The 26,221-nt window shown below is 37.5% G+C and overlaps 1 protein-coding gene across 1 annotated transcript; it reads left to right on the top strand.

Annotated features, from left to right (window-relative positions):
* The first annotated feature begins 17,851 nt into the window (after positions 1 to 17,851).
* Positions 17,852 to 24,722, top strand: LOC143436404 (olfactory receptor 6C2-like). The gene is made up of 3 exons (XM_076920739.1): positions 17,852 to 18,230; positions 20,250 to 20,439; positions 21,620 to 24,722. Exon 3 carries the CDS (start codon positions 21,654 to 21,656, stop codon positions 22,590 to 22,592), a length of 939 nt encoding a protein of 312 aa, XP_076776854.1. The 5' UTR covers positions 17,852 to 18,230; positions 20,250 to 20,439; positions 21,620 to 21,653; the 3' UTR covers positions 22,593 to 24,722.
* The last annotated feature ends 1,499 nt before the right edge of the window (positions 24,723 to 26,221 follow it).

Here is a 26,221-nt window from a genome sequence, read left to right as displayed (position 1 = left end):
ATTCAGAATGTTAATATTAATAAAAATATTATGTTTATAAGAAAAAGTAGCAATATTTTATTAGTCTATCTATAACTACCCACAACTAAATCCTTGACTTACTATATATACATTCATTATCTCATCCATGATCAAATGGATGATCAAAATAAAACACACAAAAAAACACCTATAACCTTGCACTCATATAACAAGAATTTATAGAATAAAAGTATAGCTAAAATGTCAAACTACATCCCCATCACTGACCAAGTTTAAGTGAAAAGCAACAAAACAAACTGCTTGTACAAAAATTAAGATATAGATTATTACTCAAAACACCCCCAAAAAAATACACGGAAGCATCAGCAACTATTATACATCAAATAACCAAAAACTACTTACAGTCAAACCAGTAACATTTAAATACATGCATATTATAAGGACAGCTAAAGTGGCTTTTTACTCAGATTGTCAGACTACTAGATAAAAATTATACTGATGTCCAAACAAATAAAAATGCACAGCTGAATGAAATAACAAAGATAATTCAGGATTTAAAAACCAAATTCAATAAGGAGACAGAAACATTGTAGATAACACAAGATGAAGTGAAAATAGATTGAAAAGCTCAATATCCCAGCTGAGAATTCAGGAAAAGGCTTTATAAGTAGGATGAAGTGGAAAACTAAATATAAGGACTTGAATAAAAAACAGAAGATCTATGCCAAGTGATCAAAGAATATGATTTTTATTGATAATTTTTATTTACTATACATCCCAATTGCAGCTTCCCCTACCTCTCACCTCCCCTCCTTCCATCCTTCCTACCTATCTCCTCAGAGAAGCGGAGGTATCCCATGGATATTAGCGCTCCTTGACATATCAAGTCGCAGTAGAATTAGGTGCATCGTCTTCTATTGAGGGTAGACAAGGCAGTCCAGTTAGGGGAAAGGGATTCAAAGGCAGGTAACAGAGGCAGCCCCTGCACCTGCTGTTAGGAATCCCAAGTAAAGACCAAGCTGCACATCTGTTACATATGTTTAGGGGGCCGAGGTCTGTCATATGCATGTCCTTTGGTTGGTGGTCCAGTCTTGACCCAGTTAATTGACTCTATAGGTTTTCTTGTGTCCTTGACCTCTCTGGCTCCGTCAATCCTCCCCCTCTCCCACAAGACTCCCCAAGCTGTTACTGATGATCAGCTGTGAGTCTCTATTTCAATCAGTCGCCAGGTGAATCCTCTCAGATGACAGTTATGCTAGGTGCCTGTCTGCAAGCGTAGCAGAATATCATTAACAGTGTCAGGGGAGGGCTCTCTTTCATGACATGGGTCTCAAAGTGGGCCAGCCATTAGTTGCTCATCCCCTCAATTTTTGTTCTCTCTTTATCCCTGCACATCTTGTAGGCTGGGGAAAAAAATGTGGATTGAAGGTTTTGTGGCTGTGTTGGTCTCCCCATTCCTCCATTAAAAAGCCTTTCCTGAGTTTGGATTCCCTAGTGTTGGGGAATTTCAAGAGCAGGGAGGTGGGGAATGGGAGGATGGTGGGAGCATACCCTCATAGTAATTGGAGGAGGAGGGATGGGGTAAGGGGTTAAGCATCAGTGGAAGTGGAGGGCCTTGGTGCCTGAAAGTTTGGATTCCCTAGTGTTGGGGAATTTGAGAGCAAGGAGGCAGAAATGGGAGGATGTTGGGAGCACACCTTCATAGAAACTTCCAGAATTATATGGATTAGACACAACAGAGGCAGGCCACCAGGAGACTAGATTCCAGAATTCAAACAAAAAATTATCTTGATATTAAATTTTGTTTTGAGAATTGTATATTGCAGAATGATCAGCCTTGGTGTATCTACTCATCAAGCAAGCTGAGCAGACCTGCTCGAACCTTTGATGTTCTGGAATTCCAGATGAATGCAGTGAAGACACAGCATCAAAGGCTTATCAGTTTACTCCCCCCCCACACCTTCTAATATCTCAACACCCATAATCAGCTTGAAGAAGTTAATGAAGAGTCGGTGTTCCTATTCCCTGGACTTGGGGACTGACGTGGTTAATATTGAGCTGTCTTTTTAGGGAAAAGTAGTGGTTCTGTTGGAACAGGGAGGATTAGCTAGGATTTATTGCATAGCCATTACCTATTCTTAGAAATATGTATAATTGTTATTAAGATGAAGTTATAATTTCTTAAATGGTACAAAATTTATTTTGATTTCAAATTTAAGGTTTTCATTGGTACGAGCTTCTTGTTGATATAAAAGTGAGATGAATATTGTTACTCTCATAGGCATTGTGCCTGTATAACACATTTAGGAATACAAGGCTTAGACCCAGTCCTTCTTTAACTTTTTTAACAGATTTGAGATGGTTAGCCTGTGAGTTAAGGGCCTATAGCAAATTCATGGCTTGAAGTTTATTGTTAGGGTGTTTTCTATATTTTATTTAGAAATAGCTGAGAGGAGTTAACAGACAACAGTCCAGATTACCTTACATGGATAGTTGGTTTTCAAAACATCAGAAGTCCACAGAATTGACATTACAAACATTTCTGTAGTAATGTTCATTTTGATTAGAGACCTGTCTGCTCCTGACAGCTTCCTGTCTTGGATTCTAAGAAGAAATTGAGCATCTTTGGAGTTACTCCAGTTTTGGTGAGACAGCCACTGGGCAAGAATTGCCTCTTTCCATCTACAGACAAAATACTGTCCGGAAAAGGACACACTTACAGAAGAGTTAACTGAATATATCTGCCCAGACAGAGTAATCCGCCCTTAATAATTCTGCATCAATAGGTCTGTCAGATGATCCTGGGCCAAAGCTGAATATTTGATGCTCCATCATTCTTTAGTATAGGGACTGTCCAGGTGTTCAGCAGTCTCTATAAATTGGCTAAGTTTTAGAAGCTATGATTTGTGCTTCCCATAATTTCAGTTAGCTCAGTCATTCTGGATTTCTGACGAGGTTGAAAACTTATAGTCTCATAGCCAATCCTGGCTATTTACTTTGAAAGAAAAGATTTGAGAGGATGGTTTTCAGCTGACATTCATTCTAAAGCCAAGAAAAAAGCCAGGTTCAAAACTAAGTCTTTTAGTTAGGAGAGATGACAGAGGTTCTGTTTAGTCAACAAAATGATGGACTGGGTATTACGTCTATCTTGCACCTTACTGACACAAATTGGTATAGTTATGCTCTAATTGTATTTTGAGAAAAAGTTTTATTTTAACAGGAAGGGGTGATATGTAGGAGGAGCTAAGGTGGGAGGAGTATGGAAAGAAAGAGGTGGAGTAAGGAGAGGAGGAGAAGGAGAGGAGGAGCTAGGTGATGAGAGAGAGAAAGAGAGAGGGGGGATGGAGGCAGATGTTCACATGTCTCTGCCAGTCAAAGATGGTTAATATATCTAGGTTGGGTATTGAGTTATACTTCTGATTGATATTGAGCATTACTAAACTTATAAAGCCTTTGGATAACATTTAAAAAATGTATAAAAGCAAAAAGAAGAAGGAGGCCTGGGATATGGGTTTTCTAGGAAGGGGAAATGGGGAAGGGGGATGGCATCTGAAATGTAAATAAAATATCAAATAAAAAATAAATTATATATATATATATATATATATATATATATATATATATATATGAAAAAAAGCCTTTTCTGGTTACAGGAGGTGGTCATTTTAATTTTCATATCCTAGAAGTCTTAGCTAGGGTCACCCTCATAGACTCCTGGGAGTTTCCATTGTCCTAGGTTTCTAGTTCGTCAGAGAGATGGCCTCTACCAGTTTCAGTTCTCTCTCCCAGTACTCACTCCCTCTATCCTGCTCACACTTGATCCCTCCTGTTCCCCTTCCCACCCTCTGTCCCACCCAGTTTCAACCATCCATCCCACCACAATGTGTATTTTATTTCAGTGAGATTCAAGCATCCTACGATCAGCACTCCTTGTTACTTAGCTTCTTTGAGTCCATGGATTATCGCATGATTATCATGTACTTTATGGCTAATAGCCACTTTTTTCCCCAATCTGCTTTTATACCATTTTAATTACATGCAAGTATTATGGTCTGTTCTAGGTTGAGGAACTAGCAATACAATAGATGCAAATAGTCAAGGAATAAGCAAGACAATAAACACAAATAGTCAAAGAACAAGCAAGGCAAGGGGATCCAGTTCATGTGCAGTCACCAAATGCAGACACTGTTGTGGATGCCAGAAAGTGCATGCTGACAGGAGCCAAATATCCACTTATAAATGACTAAAGACCATGTGCATCTTTCTGGGTTTAGGTTACCTCACTCAGGATGATCTTTTTAGTTCTGTTCATTTGCCCACAAATTTCATGATGTCTTTGTTTTTAATGGCTGATTAGTGCCAGGAGCCAAGACTCCCTTCTTCCTGAGAGCAAATGTCAGTTAAGCAGATAGCCTGAGTTAAGGAATACCTTAGTGCCCTTCTTCCTGAGAGCAAATATCAGTTAAGTAGATAGCCTGAGTTAAGGAATACTTTATTGCCTTTCTTCCTGAGAGCAAATGTCAGTTAAGTAAACAGCCTGAGTTAAGGAAGACCTTATCACCTTCCTGCCTAGGAGAGAAAATTAGCAACTTGAGCCTAATAAATGTTTTATTGCCCTCTTGCTTGTGAGAAAGTGATTTGGGCTAAGGAATGCTTGCAAAGAACTTAACAATTACCAGATGGCCCTGAATCCTGACCCTCCTGCCTGCTTGCCTTTATAAGGCATCCCAAACAATAAAGTTTAAGCACTCGATCAGGCATTCAGACCTGTGCTTCTTCTTTGTGTCTCTTGTCCCATCTTTCACCCTCTCTTTTCTAGGGTCCCACCAGCCAGGGCACTTGTCACCCAAAGTGTGGCCCTTTGGGTTGGGGTCTGATCAAACGTTGCTTCCACAGGGACGACCTGTGGATTGATGCTTCTCTGGAGAAAAGAAAGAAGATCCACATTGTGATCGATGCAGAGTCACCCGCCTGCGAGATTGATCCGGTGAAGGTAAGAGACAACAATGCAATTATGGGACAAGCATTGAGCAAACATGATTTGTTCTTAAAGGGTCTCAAAGAGTCCTCAAGGCACAAGGATTAAGGGTGAAGAAAAAGGATCTTTAAAAATTCTTTAATTTTATTGGTGGTGTTTCCCCAAGAGGGAACTATTGATGACAAAATGCTACACCTCCTAAGGAGGAGATGAAAAGTTAGACCTTGAAAATGAGAGAAAGAAAGGGCTAAAACAGTTGTCCACTCTCAGGCGTGTTAGCAAAAGAAAAGGAAAAGCCTATTTCAGAGCCCTTTTGGGAGCAGGAGAGAATCAGGAGGTTTCTCTCTGGCTCCTACTGGAGAGATTCTTAGTTGTGCTTTCTCTGTCTATTGTCTGTCTTTGGCCAAATTTGTCCAAATTTGTGTCGATTGTCTGTCTTTGTTTCATTGTGTGAATGATTGTTGTTCTGTTTCATGTCCAAAAGAAAAAAACTGGTTAAAAATGGCTGGCTACTCACCCCTTGATTTAGCTTAAAACCTGCTTAAAAGGCAGTCTCAATTTACACAACAGAAGCTGATAGACAAGTTACCCTGCTCTGTGGCTGGAAGTAAGGCACAGCAGGAGGAACCCTGGCAGGAGTGATTATTTGCGTAAGCTGCTCTTAGAGGGACCAACAGCCTTTTGGCTTCCACAATTTAAAAAAAAAAAAAAAAAAACTGATGGCTTTTTTTTCCTAGAAAAATTTCTGTGACAGTGTTTATTGGCTTATTTGGTTCAACAAATGACAAGGTGCTTTTCTCTTGAAATTACAGCTAGAAAAAGTAAGAAAAAAATTTGTTTGGATAAAATATATAAGATGTGCATCTACTTCATTTTTTGTTTCTGACTGCTGTTAAAAGTATTAAAATGTTCTACATGTCTTGGTTATACATTATTAGCCTGTAAGTTACTGGGTATGATTAAAAATTTGCAACTTTTGGTAACAAAAAGCTGGATTAAAACTGATAACTCAGGGTTGGAGTCATTCAGAAACCAGATGTGTAAAGGATCAGATTTAAAACATCTCTTTAATGAGATATTAAAAGCTTCACTACCATACATTCATATATAAGAACTGGCAGCCAAACTTTGTAAGATAAAAGTAATACACTTGGTGTTGATTTTAGAGAAAATAGGCTTAGCAGTTAAGAGCACTGACTGCTCTTCCAGAGGTCCTGAGTTCAATTCCCAGCAACCACATGGTGACTCACAACCATCTGTAATGGGCATCCAATGCCACCTTCTGGTGTGGCTGAAGACAATGACAGTATATCCACATACATGAAATAAATACATAAATCTTTTTTAAAAAATGGTTTTGTTTCCCAAAGTTGTGGTTATACTCTAATATTGCAAAAGTAACTTGAAAAAAAAAAATAATAAACTGCCAGTATTCCATTGGCTGCAGTTGACAGTTCAATCACAAGCTTGAGAATTTCTGACTCACCCATATTTATGGTTGAGAAGAGGATCGGGCAAGTGGAGATGATTACAAGAGTAATATGAGTTAAAAACAGCTGTGGCACAGTACAACCCTGCTGCCACTTTTATTAGATACAGTGGTAGAGGCAAATTTAGCCCCCCAAGATTGAAAAGGAGATATCAGTGGGAGTTTTGTCTGGGATCAAACAAGGCCCTGATGAACAGTTCCTCTTGTTACACAATTGGCTTATAAGAATGCTGATGTGGCCTGCTACACAGCTATCTAGCCATACAAAGCAAAGACAGACTTACCTAGAAGATTTATGAAACTTGTGGGACATTACAGCCTGATTTGCCTACTCCAGCTGCCATTCCAGGAAATACATATAAAATTATTATAGATTTAGAAGATTGTTTTTATATTATTCCTTTACATCTTGATGATTGTAAGAGGTTTACATTTAGCGTATTTGCTTGTAATTTTTGAGAGTCCATGAAGTGATATCATTGGAAAGTTTTGCCTCAAGGAATGGCTAATAGCTCTTCATTATATAAAAAATTTGTTGTTGCTTCAATACAAAAAGTTAGGAGTTGGAATCTTTCAGTGTATATCATTCATTGTATGGTATTTTATTAGCTGATCCCTCTGAAGGAGTTTTAATACAAGCCTTTGCTCTCATACAACGAACTTTAAATTTTTGGGGAGTACTTGTTGCCCTAGAAAACATTCAAAGGCAATATCTTTTCAATATTTGAAACACCAGTTATATTCCTAAACAAATTGTGGCACAGAAAATTTAAAAAAAAAAAAAAAAGATAGTTTACTTACTTTAAATTATTTTCAAAAAGCTTCTAGGAGATGCTAATTGGATAACACCTCACCTTAAGCTCACCACAGGAGGACTTAAACCTCTGTTTGATGTTCTCAAGGGGGATGCAAATCCTAATTCCCCTAACAATTAATTGATGAAGGAGGAATAGCTTTGCAGAAAGTAGAGGAAGCTGTTAGATATCAATAGATATATTATGCAGACTGGTCAATTGTTGGCTGTTTCACAGCAGTTCTTTGGCAAAAGGGACCATTAATGTGGATTCATATTTCTTTATCTCCAAAGAAAGTTTTAACACCCTGTTCTGAAGCTGTTGCTGTGTTATTACAGAATTGTAGATCAGGATCACAAAAGTATTTTGAGAAAGAACTTAATGAAATATTCCTTATTCCAAACAGCAATTAAATTGGTTATTAAAGAATACTGATATTTGGCCTATTACATGACCAACTTTTTAGACAAATTCGATAATCATTATCCAAGAAACAAGTTGTTACTGTTGGGAGCCGACTTTAGTAGAAAGCGGCTAGATCAACTTTGCAGCCATCTGGAACCATATACCCTGATGAAAGACTTAGTTGTCAAAAGCCTATAACAGCTGAAGCACACTCTGATAAATATATTGTTTATCCCACATAGCTTGTTTTGCTGTTTAGTGACCTCAGCTGTATGGTGCACGTGGTAAAGTGTTTTCACCTGTGTTCTCCTGCTTGTGTATATAAATACCTCAGAATTCCCTTCAAAAAAAGAGACTTGATCACACCCTGTCTTGTCTCCATTCTTCGAGTCTCCTGCCCCTGCAGCCCCCCTCTCTCTCTTGACCACAGCGTTGAGGCAGAGTAAAGGTTACCAACAGTTACAGTTTTCCTTGATGCATGCTTTTGTATTTCTCATAAATTTACACATGTAGCCCATAGAAAATCTGTTTACTGTATTTACAGACAGCTCATCTAATGGGAAGACAGTATATGTAATTAGGTCACATGTTCATTCTCTTGAGTTTCCCCCTGCTTCAGCACAAATAGTTGAATTACATGCTGTAGCCACTGTTTGAAATGCTGAAAAATCAAGCTTTCAATTTGTATACTCATAGCCAGTATATAGCTCATGGTTTATAATTGCTTGAAATTGATCCCTTTTTAGATGTTGCTAATTCTCAAATTTTACAAATACAGCTTAATTTAGGCAGGAGAGGGGGAAGAGCGTCGGCAGGAGTGGGGGGGCATAGGACCTTGTTTTAGGAGATATTTAGAGTTGCAATATAAAAAAAGTTTACTTGTCTAAGTTACTATACCACTGTGGCTGGCCTGCTTTCTGTGATCCTCTGAGGCCAGAAACTACAGTTTCTGCCACTTAGCACCTCATCCTAAAAACAGCCAAGGATTAAGTCAACAGCCTTTGTTCTATCTCGGCAGGAACAACTGGGCTCTAATTTATGCCTGCTAGTCTGAGGCCATAGAAAGAAAAGACACTTAGAGAAGTTATTGTGGAGTTTATTACTGAGTGTGTAAAGTTTCCTGTGAAAGCTATCTAAGGGGAGAAGTGGAAAGGTCCTGAGTGGAGAAAAGGGAAAAGTTCTATTCTATCTCTCCATTGTATCTGCCTCTCATCTCTTTGTCCTCAGTGCTTATGCATCTTTCAGAATACATGATCACATGCTGCAGGGTTCATCACAAGTTCATACCAAGGGTCAAATCATAAACTGAAATAGAAGTTTGCAACAGAGGATATTTACATACATATTCATTAGGAATAATTGTCTGGTTAAACACCCATCACCTGTCTGGCTCCACAGGTTCACTGAAGGTTTGAAGCTATAACTAAGTTATTAGTAAAGTTTGGCATAGATAGGCCCAGGCAATATTTTCGCTTCTGTCCTGGCACCTATAGTAAATCATTGGTTCCCTTTTAATGACTTTTGGCTAATTGTTTTATGACCTCTTGGAATGTGCTCTGAGTAGGAAAAAGTCTAAGAGCAATTGACTGATGACACTTGGGAGACTGGCAGAGTTCTCATTGCAGTTTTGACAATCAGGGAAAAGCCTAATGGCAGTCCCATTATAAAAGAGCTTAGTAATCATTATTATTATAATGAAGGAGTGTTGAATTCTATCAAAGCATTTTTCAGCATCTAATGAGATGATCATGTGGATTTTTTTTCAGTTTGTTTATATAGTGGAATACATGGACAAATTTTTGTATATTGAACCATTCATCCCTGCATCCCTGGGATAAAGACTACTTGATCACAATAGATGATGTTTTCAATGTGTTCTTGGATTTGGTTTCTAATTATTTTATTATTTTTGCATTAGTGTTTATAAGAAAAATTGGTCTGAAATTCTGTGTTGTGTCTTTGTGTGTTTTAGGTATCAGGGTGACTGTAGGCTCACAGAATAAGTTTGGCCATGCTCCTTCTGTTTCTGTTTTGTGAAATAGTTTGAGGAATGAATGTTGGCTCTTTGAAATTAGCTCTTTGAAAATCTGGTAAAATCCTGTACTAAAATCATCTTGTCCTGGGCTTTGGGGCTGGGATGTTTAATGACTATTGTTTCCCTGATCTTTATTTAACTTTGGTAAGTTGTATTTATCAAGAATATCATTCATTTCATTCAGATTTTCCAATTTTGTGGAGTAAGTAAGTAGGTTTTTTAAGTAAGACCTAATGATTCTTTTGGATTTCCTTGGTGTCCCCCTTTTCATTTCTGATTTTGTTAATTTGAATATTCTCTCTCTCTGTCTGTCTCTCTCTCTCTTTCTCTCTCTCTCTCTCTCTCTCTCTCTCTCACACACACACACACACACACACACACACACCTTTTAGTTAGTTTGGTTAAGGGTTTGTCTATCTTGTTGATTTTCCTCAAAGAATCAGCTCTTGGTTTCATTGATTGTATTGTTCTTTTTTTATTCTAATTTATTGATTTTAGCTCTGAGTTTGCCTATTTCCTGCCATCTACTCCTCTTGGTTGTATTTGCTTCTTTTTGTTCTAAAGCCTTCAGGTGTGCTGTTAAGTTTCCAGTATGAGACCTCCCTAATTTCCTTATGAAGGCATCTAGTGCTAAGAACTTTCCTCTTAGCACTACTTTTGTTGTGTCTTATGAGTTTGGGTATGTTGTGTCAACAAAAATGATTGAATTCTAGAAAGTCATTTTTTTCTTTATTTCTTCCCTGACAGAGTGATTATTAAGTAGAGAATTGTTCAATTTTCCTGAATTTGGCAGCTTTCTGTCTTTTCTGTTGTTGTTGAAGTTCAGCTTTAATCCATGGTGGCCTGATAAGATACAGGGGATTATTTTAATTTTCTTGTACCTGTTGAGACTTGTTTTGTGACCAAGTATGTGGTCAATTTTGGAAGAGGTTCCATGAGGTGCTGAGATTAGTTTCTGCCTGGATGACCTGTCCATTGGTAAGAGTGGGGTATTGAAGTCTCTCACTATTAATATGTGGGGTTGATTGTGGGATGTAAGCTTTAGTAATGTTCTTACAAACATGGGTGCCTTTGCATTTGGCGTATACATGTTCAGAATTGAGACATCATCTGAGATAGCATCTTGGTAGGTTTTTCTTTTGATAAATATGAAATGTCCTTCCCCATTTCTTTGGATTAATTTTGGTTGAAAGTCTATTGATATTAGAATGACTATTCCTGCTTGCTTCTTGGGTTCATTTGCTTGGAAAATCTTTTTCCAGCCTTTACTCTGAGATAAAATCTATCTTTCTTGATTAAGTGTGTTTTTTGTATACAGCAGAATGATGAATCCTGTTTCAATTAAATTTTGTTAGCCTGTGTCTTTTTATAGGGGAATTGAGTCCATTGATGTTGAGAGATATTAATGACCAATGATTATTAATTCCTGTTATTTTGATGTTGACAATGGTTGTGTGTGGGGGGGGGGGTTGTTGGGAGCCGACTTTTAACAGAAAGCGGCTATCAGCTTTGCAGCCATCTCAAGCCATATACCCTGACATGAGACTTGTTTTTTAACAGCCTACAACAGCTGAAGCACACTCTGATATCCCACATCCCACATATTTTGTTTTGCTGTTTACTGCCCCCAGCTGCAAGGCGCACTGGTATCCATACCTGCAAAGCATGCGGTTCACGTGCTATCCACCTGCTATCCACGCTATAGACGCCTGTAAGGCTTACGTTATATCCACACCTGCAAGGTACATGGTATTCACATGCCTACAAGGCACGTGGCAAAAGCCTATAAATACCCCAGATTTCCCTTCAATACAGGAGACAAGAGAATACGGAGACAATGAGAGAGACAATAAAGGAGAGAGGGACACAATAAAGGAGACTTGAGACTTGATCAGACCCTCTGTCTTGTCTCCACACTCTCTCTCGCTAGACCCTGACCTGCAGACCTAAGCGGCAGCTTGGGCCAGGAAACAATGGCCACCAAGCATGGAGTGGAGAGGGCCGCAACAGGGGGTTGTGTGTGATTTCCTTGGCTTTAGTAGTATGGAATTACCTACTTCCTGTGTTTTCTTAGGGGTAGTTAACTTCCTTGGGTTGGAGTTGTTTTTTCTAGTATCTTCTGTAGGTCTGTTTTTGTGATTAGATATTGTTTAAAATTAGTTTTGTCTTGGAATATCTTGTTTTCTTCATCTATAGTGATTGAAAGTTTTGCTGGGCTGATGTAAAAACATCAGTCCATGGTCTTTCTGTCCTTTAGAGTCTCTGTTGAGAAGTCAGGTGTAATTCTAATAAGTCTGCATTTATATGTTACTTGGCCTTTTTCCCTTAAAGCTTTTAATATTCTTTCTTTGTTTTGTACATTTAGTGTTTTGATTATTATGTAGCTGAAAGACTTTATTTTCTGGTCCGATTTACTTGGTGTTCTGTAAGCTTCTTGTATGTTTATAGGCATCTTTCTTTAGGTTGCAATTTTTTGGTTTTGTTGAAAAATATTATCTGGGCCTTAGAGCTAGGAATCTTCTCTTTCTTCTATTTTTATTATTCTTAGGTTTGGTCTTTTCATAAATTTTGTGGATGTTTTGTGTCGGAAACTTTTTAGATTTAACACTTTCTTTGATCTATGTATCGATTGCTTCTATCCTATCTTCTATGACTGAGATTCTGACTTTCATCTCTTGTATTCTGTTGTTGATGTCTGCATATGTAGTTTCTGTTCTCTTACCTAGGTTTTCCTTTTCCAGGATTCCCTTAGTTTGTGTTTTCTTTATTGTTTCTATTTTTATTTTCAGGTACTGATCAGTTTTATTCATTTCTTTTGTTGTTTTTATTGTTTTATTGTATTTTTCTGGATTTCTTTAAGGTATTTATTCATTTTCTCTTTAAAGGCCTCTATCATCTTCATAAGATTAGATTTAAGATCATTTTTTATGCTTCAACAGTGTCAGTATATCCATGGCTTGCTAGGATAGCTGTGTTCTGGTTCATATTGCCCTGACTCTTGTTGACTGTGTTTCTATGCTGGCCTTTAGCCGTCTGGTTGTCCCTGGTGCCAGCATGCCTTTGAGAATGCAGGCTGAATTGTGGACTAGAAAATGGAGCACAAGGGAGAAGAAGCAGTTTACTGCTGGTGGGTATGCTTTAGAAGGATTGGGGAAATGGGGCTTTACCTGGCTGTCCTAAGTCTGACAGGCATCTGGGAATGCAGGTATAGTTGTACACCTGAAAATGGAGCAAAAAGGATAAGGCACATTGCCTGCTGCTTGGCATGCCCTAAGGGGGCCTGGCAGCCAAAGGGTCTGGGACAGGGTCCTACCTCATTGTCCCAGGTGCTAGCAGTCTTCTGGGAATCCAGGAAGATCCACAGGTTGGAAACCAGAGCTCAAGAAACAGGGAAAAGCTCATCACTGCTGGGTGTGCCCCAGTGGGACCCACTAAGAAAGCAGGGGATTAGCAGGTCTCTGGGAATACAGGCAGAGCTTTCAGTATATCCTTTTTTTTTAAGATCACAGGAAAGAAATATACAATAAATGTGAGTCACCATCTTTAAAATTTAATTAATAACATTAATTAGTCATTAATTAATTAAAACAATTAATTTGAACCTTTAAAATTTAAGCAGAGATTGTTGGGAGTGACCTTGCTTATACATTAATGGCCTAAGTCAGCCATAGGCCTAAGTCAACCATAGGTCTAAGTCAACCATACATGCCTATTAACACAAAGTCTTGGTCTCTGTGGGAAAGCACTAATCCTAGAACAGATAGCTACAGATCTTGTAGACAGGTAGCCCTGGTGGGAAAGTACCAGCCTAGATAAGAACAAATGAACAATAGATCTTATGGACAGGTAGCTTTGGTGGGAAAGTACTAACTTAGATAAGAATAAATGAATAATAGATCTTATGGACAGATACACATAGTGACCTGTTCTGCCCTGCATCTTCTGTGAACTTTTCACCCAGCCAATATCCTGTTCTAGAAGACATCTGTACTCTCCCTGAGAACACCTATGCTCTCCAGAAACAAAGAAGACCCTGGGCCATCACCCTCCCCACATCCTGCCTCTATGTATATATAACCCCGTGTAAAAAAAATTAAAATTACAGCTTGATCAGACTCCAGACAAGCCATTGTTCTTTGCGTACCCCTGTCCCCCAGTTCTCTCTTCCCAGTTCTACAGATCCTAGTTCAATGCCCTGTGGGACTGGGACAAAAAAGAAATGAGGACAAAAAAGAAATCCTAGGACAGTGTCATAGACCTAATCTTTAACAAGATTATAGGCGAAAAACTTCCTCAAGCTAAAAGATATATCCATATAGTTAAGAAAAACAGAAAGAGAGAGAGAGAGAGAGAGAGAGAGAGAGAGAGAGAGAGAGAGAGAGAATTTCATCTAGACAAAAGCAAAATTCCCTAGAAACTCACTAGAGAATGTCATAGACAAAACACTAAATATACAGAACAAATAAAAATATTGAAGGTTACAAGAGGAAAACATACAAGTCACATAGAAAAGAAAAGCCATCTACTTCTCCAACTGTACTCCTCAATTACTTGCTGTTTGAATCTTTCTCAGTTATTTCTTTTCCAGCAGTCTTCCTGGGTTATTTCTGTTCCTGCAGTCTGGTGTTCTGATGAGTTCATTCTAGCACATGCTGCTGGTCCATCATGTCCAAGGAAGACCTTCTGTTCTATTCATCCTCTCTTCCTCCATGGTCCTCCTCCCTCTCTCTTCTTTCTCCTTCTTTCCCCAGGGTACCTACTTGTGACCCCCCCAACCCAGTAACTCAAACTCCACCTCTATTCCCCTCAGTAATTGGCATCTGCCAGTTTTATTTAACCAATAATTTCAAATTGGGGAGTAAGATTTGTACAACAAAGGCTGGTGTACATGGGAATTTGCCCATCTTGGGGAAACCAGGTGTTGGGATACAGAATTTAGTATATGAATACAAGGAGGACCAGACCAACTCCCAACATAAATGATAGATAGATAATAGGAATATCCTACCTTTTATAAAAGAAATCTTGCTTATTTTGACAGTATGAATTGAATAAAACTGAAGGGTAACATGCTAAATTAAATAAGCAAGATACTTCCACCCCTACATAAAGAACTATGGACAGTATTAATGGCTGATGGGAGAATGAAAAAATGAAAATCAATTTTATCAGTGGATGAGCCCCTGATAGGTTATTCAATTCCAAGTGGTCATTCCTAGACACAAACACATATATGGACTCAGTTGTGTGTGTGTGTGTGTGTGTGTGTGTGTGTGTGTGTGTGTGTGTGTGTGTGTGTGTGTATGCTCTCATCTTTATTATTGTGATATATCTAACAGTAATACATATACAGTCTCAATGTCAACATCAGGTATATTCTTCAATAACCTTCTACCTTATTTTTTGACATAGAATCTCTCATTGAGCCAGGAATTTACCAGTTGACTAGACTATCTGTACAGCAATCCTTGGACTCTTTCTATCCTCATTTCCCAAACTCAGACAACTCCTGGCTTTTTATGTGAGTACTGGGGATCTAAACTCAGATCCTCATGCTTTTCCAGCAAGCACTTTACTGACTAAATCATCTCCCCAGCCCAAGGACTGTATTTGTTAAGAAATTAAAACTATCCTAAGCATTGTGCATATAAGAGTTTTGAAATACATGAAGTAGAAACTGATAAAGACACAAGAATCAAAGGACAAAATTTTTACTGTTGTCAGAAATTTCAATACATTTATGTTAATAATTAATTAAATCAATGTCCAAAAATTCAATAGTAGGCAAGAATTAAGCAATAGCATTCATCAACAGGATCAAACTGAATTATTCAGAGAACACTTCAACCAAATGACAGCAGAACTATTCTAAAGTCCACAGACACTATTACCATTCCCATGACAGACAATATTTGAAGGTCTGTAAGAAGCCTTGACAAATTTGAAAGAATTAAAATTATACAAAGTATGTTCTCTAACCAATTGAAATTAAAGTGAAAGTCAGTTTTGAAAGATTTATGGCATGAAATCAGAAGTGGGATTATTTGGATGAGAGACCTGTAGGCTTATATTTTTCAAAAATCTGGTTTAATAAGTGTTCTTAAATGCTTCAACCTCCCTTCTAGCCCACTACCCACCAGAGGTAGTAGGTGGGGCGGGGAAGGTTAATAGAAAATGGGTGTTGTGGACCTGTTTAAAAATAGTTCTTTGGGGCTATTCAGCAGTCCAGTCCTCTAGCAAAACACCAACACAAATCAGCAGCCACAGTCCAGGCCACTCAGCAATTATGACTCATAAATCAATAATAGCAGTTCGATCCAGAAGAAACTGTGAGGCTCCCTCAATCAACCCAAATCTATAGAAGCAGCAAGAAGCCACAGGAATATCACAAGAGGTTCTTTGGTGAGTTATTCTCTACGAAGTCATGACATGCGAAGATCAGCAACACAATGCAAGACAAACCAATACTTAGTCAGTGAAAAGTAGTGAGGCAACACAAGACAAAGTAATGACAGAGCCTCCTCCTACTGTCTGTGGGGACATATTTATATTCTTTCTAAACATCTCTAATGTGTCTGCTTCAACATTCTTTCATATATCTGCGTTACTAAAACTTCCTTTCACCTGTGTCTGCTTCTGCAAAGCATCATATGACATAACTGAGTTTCCAAAAAGAACAGAAATTTCTACTTCAGAGACCAGAAGAATGGGGGGGGGGGGACTGATGTGCAGCAAATATCAGCAAAGATGTGTGAAACATTATAAGAAAACCCAATACTTTATACACATACTAAAACTATTTAATAAGTTTCTACAAAAAAAAATGGATTTCTGTGAAGCATATTTAGAAGATCACCAGAATTTTTCTAAAGTAGTCTTTATAGAGATGTGTAGAGCTCATGTTTGATAATTAAAATAATTATAGAGATATCATTTAGTCTTAATCTTAGTCACACAGCAACACCATCTATAAGGGAAATGGATAGTGTTCTATCTTGACACCTCACCACAATCAATAAAACCTACACTCAGTAACTTTGGTTCAATTCAAAGAATGTGATTCAGAAAATTATTAGTCTCAGTCATAGCCCATCAAAATATTCTATAAAATTTTGCTCAATAAAAAAGTATCTCAGTTTTCTTTTTACAGCCTATCCCTTTCTCCAGAAAAAAAAATTCAGTCAACATCTTTCAAACACAGGAAGCTAGAAGTGATATGACATAATTAAGTCAGGTAAAAACCCTCAGTTAAACAGCACTGAATGGAATGAGGTGGGCAGTGGAGACACCTCTTTCAGTGAGGGTGATAGAATCAGGCCTATAGGCAGCTATTCCATCCTTTGACACAAATACCAATGTGAGAAGCAGAGAGACAATCAAAAAAAAAAAAAAAACTGTATTAACCTTTGTTGTGTAGTCATAGGTCAGGGCAAACACCCAGATACCAAAAATTTTTATCTCAGTGCTTGAAAAGAAAAAAATCTCTGTTGGCTTCAAATATATAAAGCACTTTTGCTGCCTGTCTTTTTAAAAATTGCAATCAGAAAATTATGTTATGAAGATTTAGTCAGGGTAGCATGAGGAAATCACCAAGTTTGAAGTTTAAATATTGGTAAGCCTCTTATTGGGAGAAAGCCATAATGTGGCTTGCCAAGGAAATGAAATCTTTGAATTAAGATACGCTTTCACCCTGCATCAGAGTTTCACCCTGCATCAGTCAGAGGCTTACTGACTGGTCAGGTCTCTGCTTTCCAGAATTTACATCTATAAAACATGAATTGTTCTTTATTTTATTTGAGAGTAAGTATTTCATTTTGCATGAGATCTGTGTCAAATATAAATGATATATAATAAAGCTGGGCATGGCAGAACTTTGCCTCTAACCCTAGCACTCAGAAATGGAGGCAGAATCAGAGGTTTGAGGTCATCTTTAGCTACATAATCCAAAGAGAAATGTATACTCAATGAAAAAATCCAAACAGAATTCAGACAACATTAAACCAACCTCAAGGTCTCTGAGGACATTTTCCCTTTGCTCTACAAATTTTCACGAGGTGGATTACACCATCAACTTGTTAGTAACTTCTGAAATTGAGTCACCAAGGACTCTTGTTGTTCATGCAGTCACTCTGTGTGTGCTGGTAGCAACATAAAATGAATGCTGAAGTCACAGAAATTACAGGAAAGCCTGTCTCTGTTCCCTCCCCATCCCCCAACCCTAGAAGATGGATAAGCAACTCTGACAGTCTGGAAATTTTCCTGATCTTTCATATCACCTGCTTTTTCAACAGAAAGGGTGCTGAGAAATCTAGTGTAAGATGTAATTTTAGATGTGGTAAGAGGGAAGGACACTAAGGCTGACCTCATTCGAGAAGAAGCAATGAATGTCTAACTTATGAGGAGAGAGAGTTGTATGCTTATGTGAAGACTGGGGTCTATGGTGAGATGGTAAAGTGTGACAGAACACACGCAAGTCCCCTCACTAGCTACTACTCCAAAAACTGTGCTTCTCTCAAGGACCTCCGATGAATAACCATCAAACAGCAAGTATGATTGTGATCTACTTTTTACCATATTCTCAAAATGCAGACAGGGCACAAATAGATTTAAATTTTGGGATTCACTTCATGACAATGGACATTTCAGAAAAGGGAGAGAAGCAATTGTCAATCATTTCTGATAAACTGTTAGTCTGAGGAAGCGAAGCTGGAATTATTGTATAGTGGTCACTCTTTTCTTAACTATAAGTTGGATAAAAGACAGTTTCTACTTAATAAAAATAATAAACTATCGAAAATGCTACCTACCCAAAAAAATACCACTATTCTAAAAGAATACAAACAGTATCTGTTTCAGAAGGTAGTAGAAGAACCCTCCCATCCCCAGTAGGTACTAAAATCATTTCAGCACTTTTTGGTAAAGATGCAGCATTCAAACTCTTCCTAAGCTTAAACATTCATTCTAAACATGAATAAGATCATGAATAATATCGTAAGTATATTTTTAAACTCTATAATTAGAGACTCTATGAAGAAAAGAAACTGAATCTTAAACACTCTTAGAACTCCCAAACTGACTATGTGGCTTTGCAAAGATTAAATCACTGGGGAATGTCTGTGAATATTAATTGAAGCAGTATTTACAGGGAAGAGGCAAAGGTTATTATTCATTGAATGAAATTGTTTCAAGCTCTATTTGGTCCAAACTACAAAAATAAATAACTCTCCATCTCCCAGGGATTTTTTTTCTAGCCTAACAGAGACTCTGGGTGTGCTCGTTAGTGTTATGAAGTGAGGGTAAAGCCACAGGCTTAGCAGCATTGTTAGAAGTGGTATCCACTTAACTTGTGTCAAAACACAAGTCCCTGAAATCTGACACACTACTGAGTCAAGCACTTCAAATGTTAAGAGAGTGTGTGTGTGTGTGTGTGTGTGTGTGTGTGTGTGTGTGTCATGAATGAAGATCATTCCTAGCAAACAGAAAAATAAAAGTTCTGATAAGAAGGCAGGAAGATTGTAGAAGAGACTGAAATGAGAGTACCAATGGCTGACATAAAGTTTTTAAACATTATACAATTAAATGAAGAAAAGGAAGGAAATGAATAAATGAATCTGATCAAACACTGTCAGTCTTCCTCTAGCAAATACATGGCAAGATACTCAGCCAAGGAGAAGGGCAGGTCTCCCTGTTTCAAAATCACACATGTGAACACTGAGCACTGAGCCTTGCTAACTCAGGTTTTGATGACAGTTTTGATTGCCAGATTTTGGAGGAAATCAATCTGAATGAATAGAAGAAATTATGACTAGCAGCCAGGATAACTAAGAACAAGTGTCAAAAAGCAAGAATGGAATCACTTAACTGTTTGTTACCCTAAATTTAAAGCCATGTTTTTACTGCAATCTTGTGTTGCTATATCACAGAAATGGAAATATCTGCTATTGTTGTAGCCTGCAAGATCCCTTTGGGGATAACTTGCTCCTAGTCTCAGTGTTATGCTCTGTAAATAATGGATATTGTGAAGTATTTATATGAATGAATATAGGTTGGTTATTTATTTGAACAATAAGAAAAGTAAGAAACCAACAATATTTGTGATGCTTACCTAGAAAGACACATATCTGATACAACTGAGATATATATTTCAATACATAATAAATTTTTATTTTATCTTCTAATATATAATTTTGCATAACTTATTAATAAGTTCTTGCATTAGCCTAAAGGTGCTGGTTGAATAATTAATTCCTACTAATAATACAAAATAGTACAGACTAGTGCAGTGGTTCTCAACCTATGAGTCATGACTCCTTTGGGGTCAAACAACCCCTTCACAGGGGTCACCTAAGTCCACTGGAAAATACAGATATTTATATTAAAATTAATAACAATAGCAAAATTACAGTTATGAAGTAGCAATGAAAATAATTTTATGGCTAAGAGTCATTACAACTGTATTAAAGGGTCACAGCAATCAAAATATTGAGAACCACTGGACTAGTATATTATTTATTATAAACTACTGTTTTCCTTATGAAAATAAATTTATTACACTTTCTTTTACAGGGTAAACATTTGAGAACAGCTGCTTTAAAACAAATTTCAATGAGGGTTAAGTCTCAACATGAAGCTTAAAAGGAGATGTGACTGAGCTGTGGTATCATACTGTGGTTCTTGAAAAATGTAAAATTGAGTACAGAAACCCTTGAATGCTTGAAGGTACTAAAATGGACAGTGGTGAATGCCAAAGACAAAGGTAGTGTGTTTTTGTAATTTGTTTCCTGATTTATATGGGCCCAGGGCTCCTATATGTTTGGGTGAATAAAGTAGGGAGGTAAGCAGATTGATGAATGGGTGGTAGATGATAGATAGATAGATAGATAGATAGATAGATAGATAGATAGATGATACATAGATAAAAAGCTAGGGAGATAGATAATAAATTGAAAGATATGTGATGATAGATGATAGATAGGTAATAGATTATAGGTAGGTAGGTAGGTAGGTAGATAGATAGATAGATAGATAGATAGATAGATAGGGTTATAGATGTATTTAAAACCTAAAAACAACAAAACTTAGGAAATAGTTGATGGGGTAGTAGGAAGAATGACTCAGATAGAGAAACAGCAGAAATTGTTTCCATAAGTTAGAGACAGACACTGAAGAATGGGTGTGACTAAGAGGCCAGGGCTATGAGATAAGCAGACCTGTAGACCATCCTGGCTCCATCCCATACCTAAAGTATCACAACAGGACTACATCAGGTTTGTGTGCAAACTCTAGAACATTTCCTTACACCTTTCAGAGATCTCAAAAAACTTACTAAAAAAAAATAATGCTTTTTACTGCCAAATACAGTAATGAAAAACCAAAGGCACAACACTGTATTTTACACCTCTCATCTCCTTATTTAGAGTAAATATGAATTTCAAACAACAAAGTTGTCATTTTAAAATGAAATGCTACTGTTACAATTAATGACAATAGCACAAGATGGCCAACATAAAATCCTAACTAGCAAATATTTCTTGGTTTTAGAAATAGAGCATTACGGAATGATGGAAATGAAAAAATATTAAAAAGATGAATGTGGAGTGAAGAACTCCAGAGTTATCAAGAGTTCTTTCAGGAAGAGTAAAGTACAATCTATACCTTAAGGCAAAATAGCAGAGACAATTGTGTGCTACACAAACACATGATTTATGTTTGGTTTGGTTTTTATTTGAAATGTAGATAATGTAGAAATATCAATGAATTATATACATAAGAACAATACAGATATTTCCATAGAAGCCACAAACAAGGACACTGTCAATATGGTTGTATTAACAAATTGATTGTCAAGTGAAAGAAAGTTGCATGCATACAGGCTCACTGGCTGTGATGTTCATTCAGGTTACATTGCCAGGTTCTTCTGACACTTCTCTCTTCAGGTCCAAAGACTCATGACTTCCACACAAGACAGGGATGAGAAATCATACAGCAATAACAACGTTCATCCTGCTAGGGCTGACAGATGACCCAAAACTACAGGTTCTAATTTTTCTATTTTTGTTTCTCACCTACATGTTGAGTGTGACTGGGAACCTCACCATTATCTCTCTGACACTTTTGGATCCCCATCTTAAAACACCCATGTACTTTTTTCTCCGAAACTTCTCTTTCTTAGAAGTTTCATTCACCACTGTATGTATTCCCAGATTCCTGTACATGATGGCTACAGGAGATAACACCGTTACTTACAATGCTTGTGCCACTCAGTTGTTTTTCGTTGTCCTCTTTGGAGCAACGGAATTTTTCCTCCTGGCTGCCATGTCCTACGATCGCTACGTAGCCATCTGCAAGCCCCTGCACTACACCACCATCATGAACAACCGAGTGTGCACAGCTCTTGTCCTCTCCTGTTGGTTTGCTGGCCTGTTGATCATCCTCCCACCCCTTGGCCTAGGCCTCCAGCTGGAATTCTGTGACTCCAATGTGATTGATCACTTTGGCTGTGATGCCTCTCCCATTCTACAGATAACCTGCTCAGACACGGCTTTTATAGAGAGAATTGTCTTGGCTTTTGCCATACTGACACTCATCATTACTCTGGTGTGTGTTGTCCTCTCCTACACATATATCATCAAGACCATTTTAAAGTTTCCTTCTGCCCAACAAAGGAAGAAGGCCTTTTCCACGTGTTCTTCCCACATGATTGTGGTTTCCATCACCTATGGCAGCTGTATCTTCATCTACATCAAGCCTTCAGCAAAGGAAGGGGTGGCCATCAATAAGGTTGTATCTGTGCTCACAACATCAGTTGCCCCTTTGCTCAACCCATTTATTTATACGCTTCGAAACAAGCAAGTGAAAGAGGCTTTCAAAGACACAGTAAAACGAATTGTCTTTCTCACAAAGAAGTAAGTTTTTCAGGCTGACTTAAACTTAAGTCTAAGTTGCCATGAGCAGCATCCACTCCACGGACTTGACAATCTGTGACTTCCTCCTTCCATATAGATGCAAGATAATTTCTTCCTAAGAACAGTTTTCTCTCATAATCCAAAATTGAAAATCAAGTAAGTTGTTTCACCTTTTAAGTTTATTTCATTTAGAATAGTTTCTTCAACTATTATATTCTTCAAAGATTAGATTACATACATTTCCAGTGTCATACAAAAGACGTGCAAATAACAGTTGTGTCTCTAGTCATATAGCCTTCTCAAGACATGGAATCTCAATGCCTACATTTCACTCACTAAATCGTGTCTCACTTCTTGGGAATATTTCAATCTCTGGCCCTGACTCATCAAGAGTAATTAAAGACATTTTTTAAAACCTATACTACATTTTAATATGACCAATGTTTCAATGTGGAGCAGCAACAACTTTCAGTACTGATATTTCACTGGTTTGTCTCAGAACTCACATGATGGGGATGCTGACAAGCCTACCACTGCTTGGTGTACAGCTGTGCTGCCCATTCTCTGAAGACTAAACATCTTCCCCTCCTATTCTGTCCTGTATAATAATCTTGTCATAATCAAAGAACTGAAGTTCAACTCACCTTTCAGCTGCTAATTCAGGCATTTTGGGGATAGCTTATCCAGTGCCATCAATATATCAGTATCTGAGAAGTTCATGTGCATCAGTATGATACGCTCCTCTGAAGATCCCTACTGTACAAGTCAGGGTTTGAGATCTAAACACCTTATTAAAAAGCAAAAGGAAAATGAGACTAGTTAGTTAATTTTGTTGGAAATTTGTAGATAAGCATGAAATTGGGAACTGAACGTGCCTTTGAGATGGAACCCATATGTGAACTTTCTTGGTGTCTATATGGGAAGAAAGATGCAAGATGATGGTAATTGCTTAGATATGTGCACAGATTACACATTAGCAATTAACTCTGAGTTACCAATAATGCATTGGTGTTGCATTAAGGAAAAAAATAAAAGCACTTTTCCTTGGTGTTGTTTAACCAAGAGTGAGTCCAAATTTGAACTCTCTACATCATGTTCCCTGTGTCTTCCATCCTCTGTCTGTTGCATTAGTCTGAATCTATACCTGTATCAGTATCAGTCTGTCCCTGTGTATGTCTGTCTGACCGTGTGATTGTACCTGTCTCTTTCTGTGTGTCTATGTGTCTATGTGATTGTGTGTGTGTGTGTGTGTGTGTGTGTGTGTGTGAGACATGAGCTGTATGTTCCTGTATGTGTTTTCTGTGTCTGTGACTACCTGTGTGTCTATCTGTCCCTAACAGTGGGCTGCAGTCTATCTTTATTGAACAACACAGGAGCATCATATGGAAAGAAAACCCATACTTTACAGAAAACGTTAACAGTTTTAAAGGGATTAAGTAACTGGCTCCAACTGATCCCAACCAACCCAGATAACAAACATTGATAATCAATCAATATCTACAAGTGGTTGCTTTCAACCTTTATGGTATTTTTCAGAAAGTAGTTTACAATTTATGTTTGCTGCTTTCAGCAAATGATGTATGGGATGTTGCCTGGGTCAGGGGCATTGGAGAGTACATAGTTTGAAATTACAGCTATGCACTAACTTAGGTTGTAAAAGTTAAATATAGAGAAAACTCAAGGCAAGTAAGGTTGGTTTTTACATTTTTCCTCTTAAAGGCAGTTTAATCTAATGGTTTGGGTACACAGTAGGATAGCAGTCTTAAGTGACTTCAAGGTATATTATTAACTCCAGCTATGAAGTGCAGCAAAAGTTCCAGACTCTCAGGATGTAAGAGGTATTTTCAGAATATTGCATCATCACAGACATGTGCAAAGTGATCTACAAAGAAAAAATATGTTATGTTCCTGTCTTTAATTTATTGAGCTTGTACCATGTGTAAGTATTTTTCTGTAATGGAATGTTCTTTTTTAATTTTTTTTCTGAGGAAACTGTGAAAATCATGGATGGGTTTGGGGAGGTTGGACAAGAATCATCCAGTAATCATCCAGCAATCATAATAAAAGTAACTTGGACCAAATTATTAAAATGCTATTGAGTGATAAAGCCTTTTCATTGTTTTCATGTTATGTAATTGGGAAAATAAAGTTTTATGCCTTTACATAGCTATTGAATAGCTATGTAAATAGCTATATAAAAATAGCTGTGTACATAGCTATTTCTACCAAATATCTTCTAATTGATCAGGTATATTCAGAATAAGATATATAAATATATAAATAGTATATATAAATAGTATATATAAACTATATAATATACTATATAAAATATGTAACATATTATAATATAATCCTCCTTTATACTACAAAAAATATTCATAGGAAATAAGAATATTCTCCAAAAAATTTATTCATTTTATGTTTAAATTTTCTAAAACATCAACAAAACATAACTAATGTCCTCAGGCTTCCTTTCTGATAATTAGGCACACATGTGCAGGATCTGCACGTTTACTGTTGTGTTAATGATGTCACCTGAAGTATGACTCCATAGCAAGCAGAGTTTATAATAGTTAATCTCCTTATTTGCTTTGTACAATGGTAAAAGCTAAGAATATTCTAAAGAATCACTTAGCTAGGTATGGTGGTACACCTGTAATCTCGACACTTGGAAAGCAGGGGGAAGAAGGTCAGGAGTTGAAGGCTATTAGTTAGAAAGTTCAAGACCATCCTGAACACAGAAACCTCACTCAAAACATGAAAAGAAAATGTTTAAGATTTTTTTTTTCCAATTTACCATTCAAGAACCAAGTATATTTGGATAGGATAAACGCTCTAGGTTAATTAGGTTCAGAAAAGGCAACCATCTACCTGTGTTCTAGAAAATAGGGCGTTCTCCTCCTGGTCACCCAGTCAGTAAGAGAAAATGTAAATCAGGCCACATTGTGCCGAGTCTTTAGAACCTTAAGACAGAGTACTTTTGGAGGGAGAGTGGATATAGACAGAAAATTGATAATTAAGGCCACTTGCATCATTTCCTGCCACTACTAAAGCTGACTTTACTAAGTTTGATCAACCAAAATATTCAGAACTTTGTACTGTGGCAGGATTTTTTCCTGTCCATTGTATTTGCAGTGGAGCTTGGTGATTGGGCAGTAGAAGAGGTAGGTGGAGTGGGGAGTTGGGAGGAAGAAAGGGAGGAGGAGAAGGAGATAGGAGGAGAAGCACAATGGGGGCAGATGTGCATGTATGTCTAGGAGTCTCAGGTAGTTATTCATATCAGAAGGTTAGATATTGGTGCCGTGGTCAGAGCAGGAACATAAAGCGGGAACATGGCATTGGCCCAGGAGCTAGCCGGAGCTGCACCAATTTGTTAAATATCTCCTGCTACATTGTACCATTTACTTTTGCATAAAGATTAGATTTTCACATGGAAATAAATTTTTTCCACACATATCTCCAAAGGTATGTGTCTACACAACCTTGCTGTCAACCTTTCCTTCTTTTTTTAAATTTTTATTTATTTATTTATATTTCAGATGACATCCCCTTTCCCCATTTCCTCTCCCTAGAAACCCCCTATCCCATCTCCTCTCCTACATTTTGCTTTTAAACCATTTTAATTACCTGCAA

This window comes from Arvicanthis niloticus, chromosome 22, assembly GCF_011762505.2.
Source record: "Arvicanthis niloticus isolate mArvNil1 chromosome 22, mArvNil1.pat.X, whole genome shotgun sequence".
NCBI lineage: Eukaryota > Metazoa > Chordata > Mammalia > Rodentia > Muridae > Arvicanthis > Arvicanthis niloticus.
Note: the sequence above shows the minus strand (reverse complement) of the source record. Positions and strands in the feature narration are given on the sequence as shown.

What these genes read in the sequence shown, in the direction of transcription:
- LOC143436404 (XM_076920739.1), top strand. Translation starts at nt 21,654, where the DNA reads ATGAGAAATCATACAGCAATAACAACGTTCATCCTGCTAGGGCTGACA.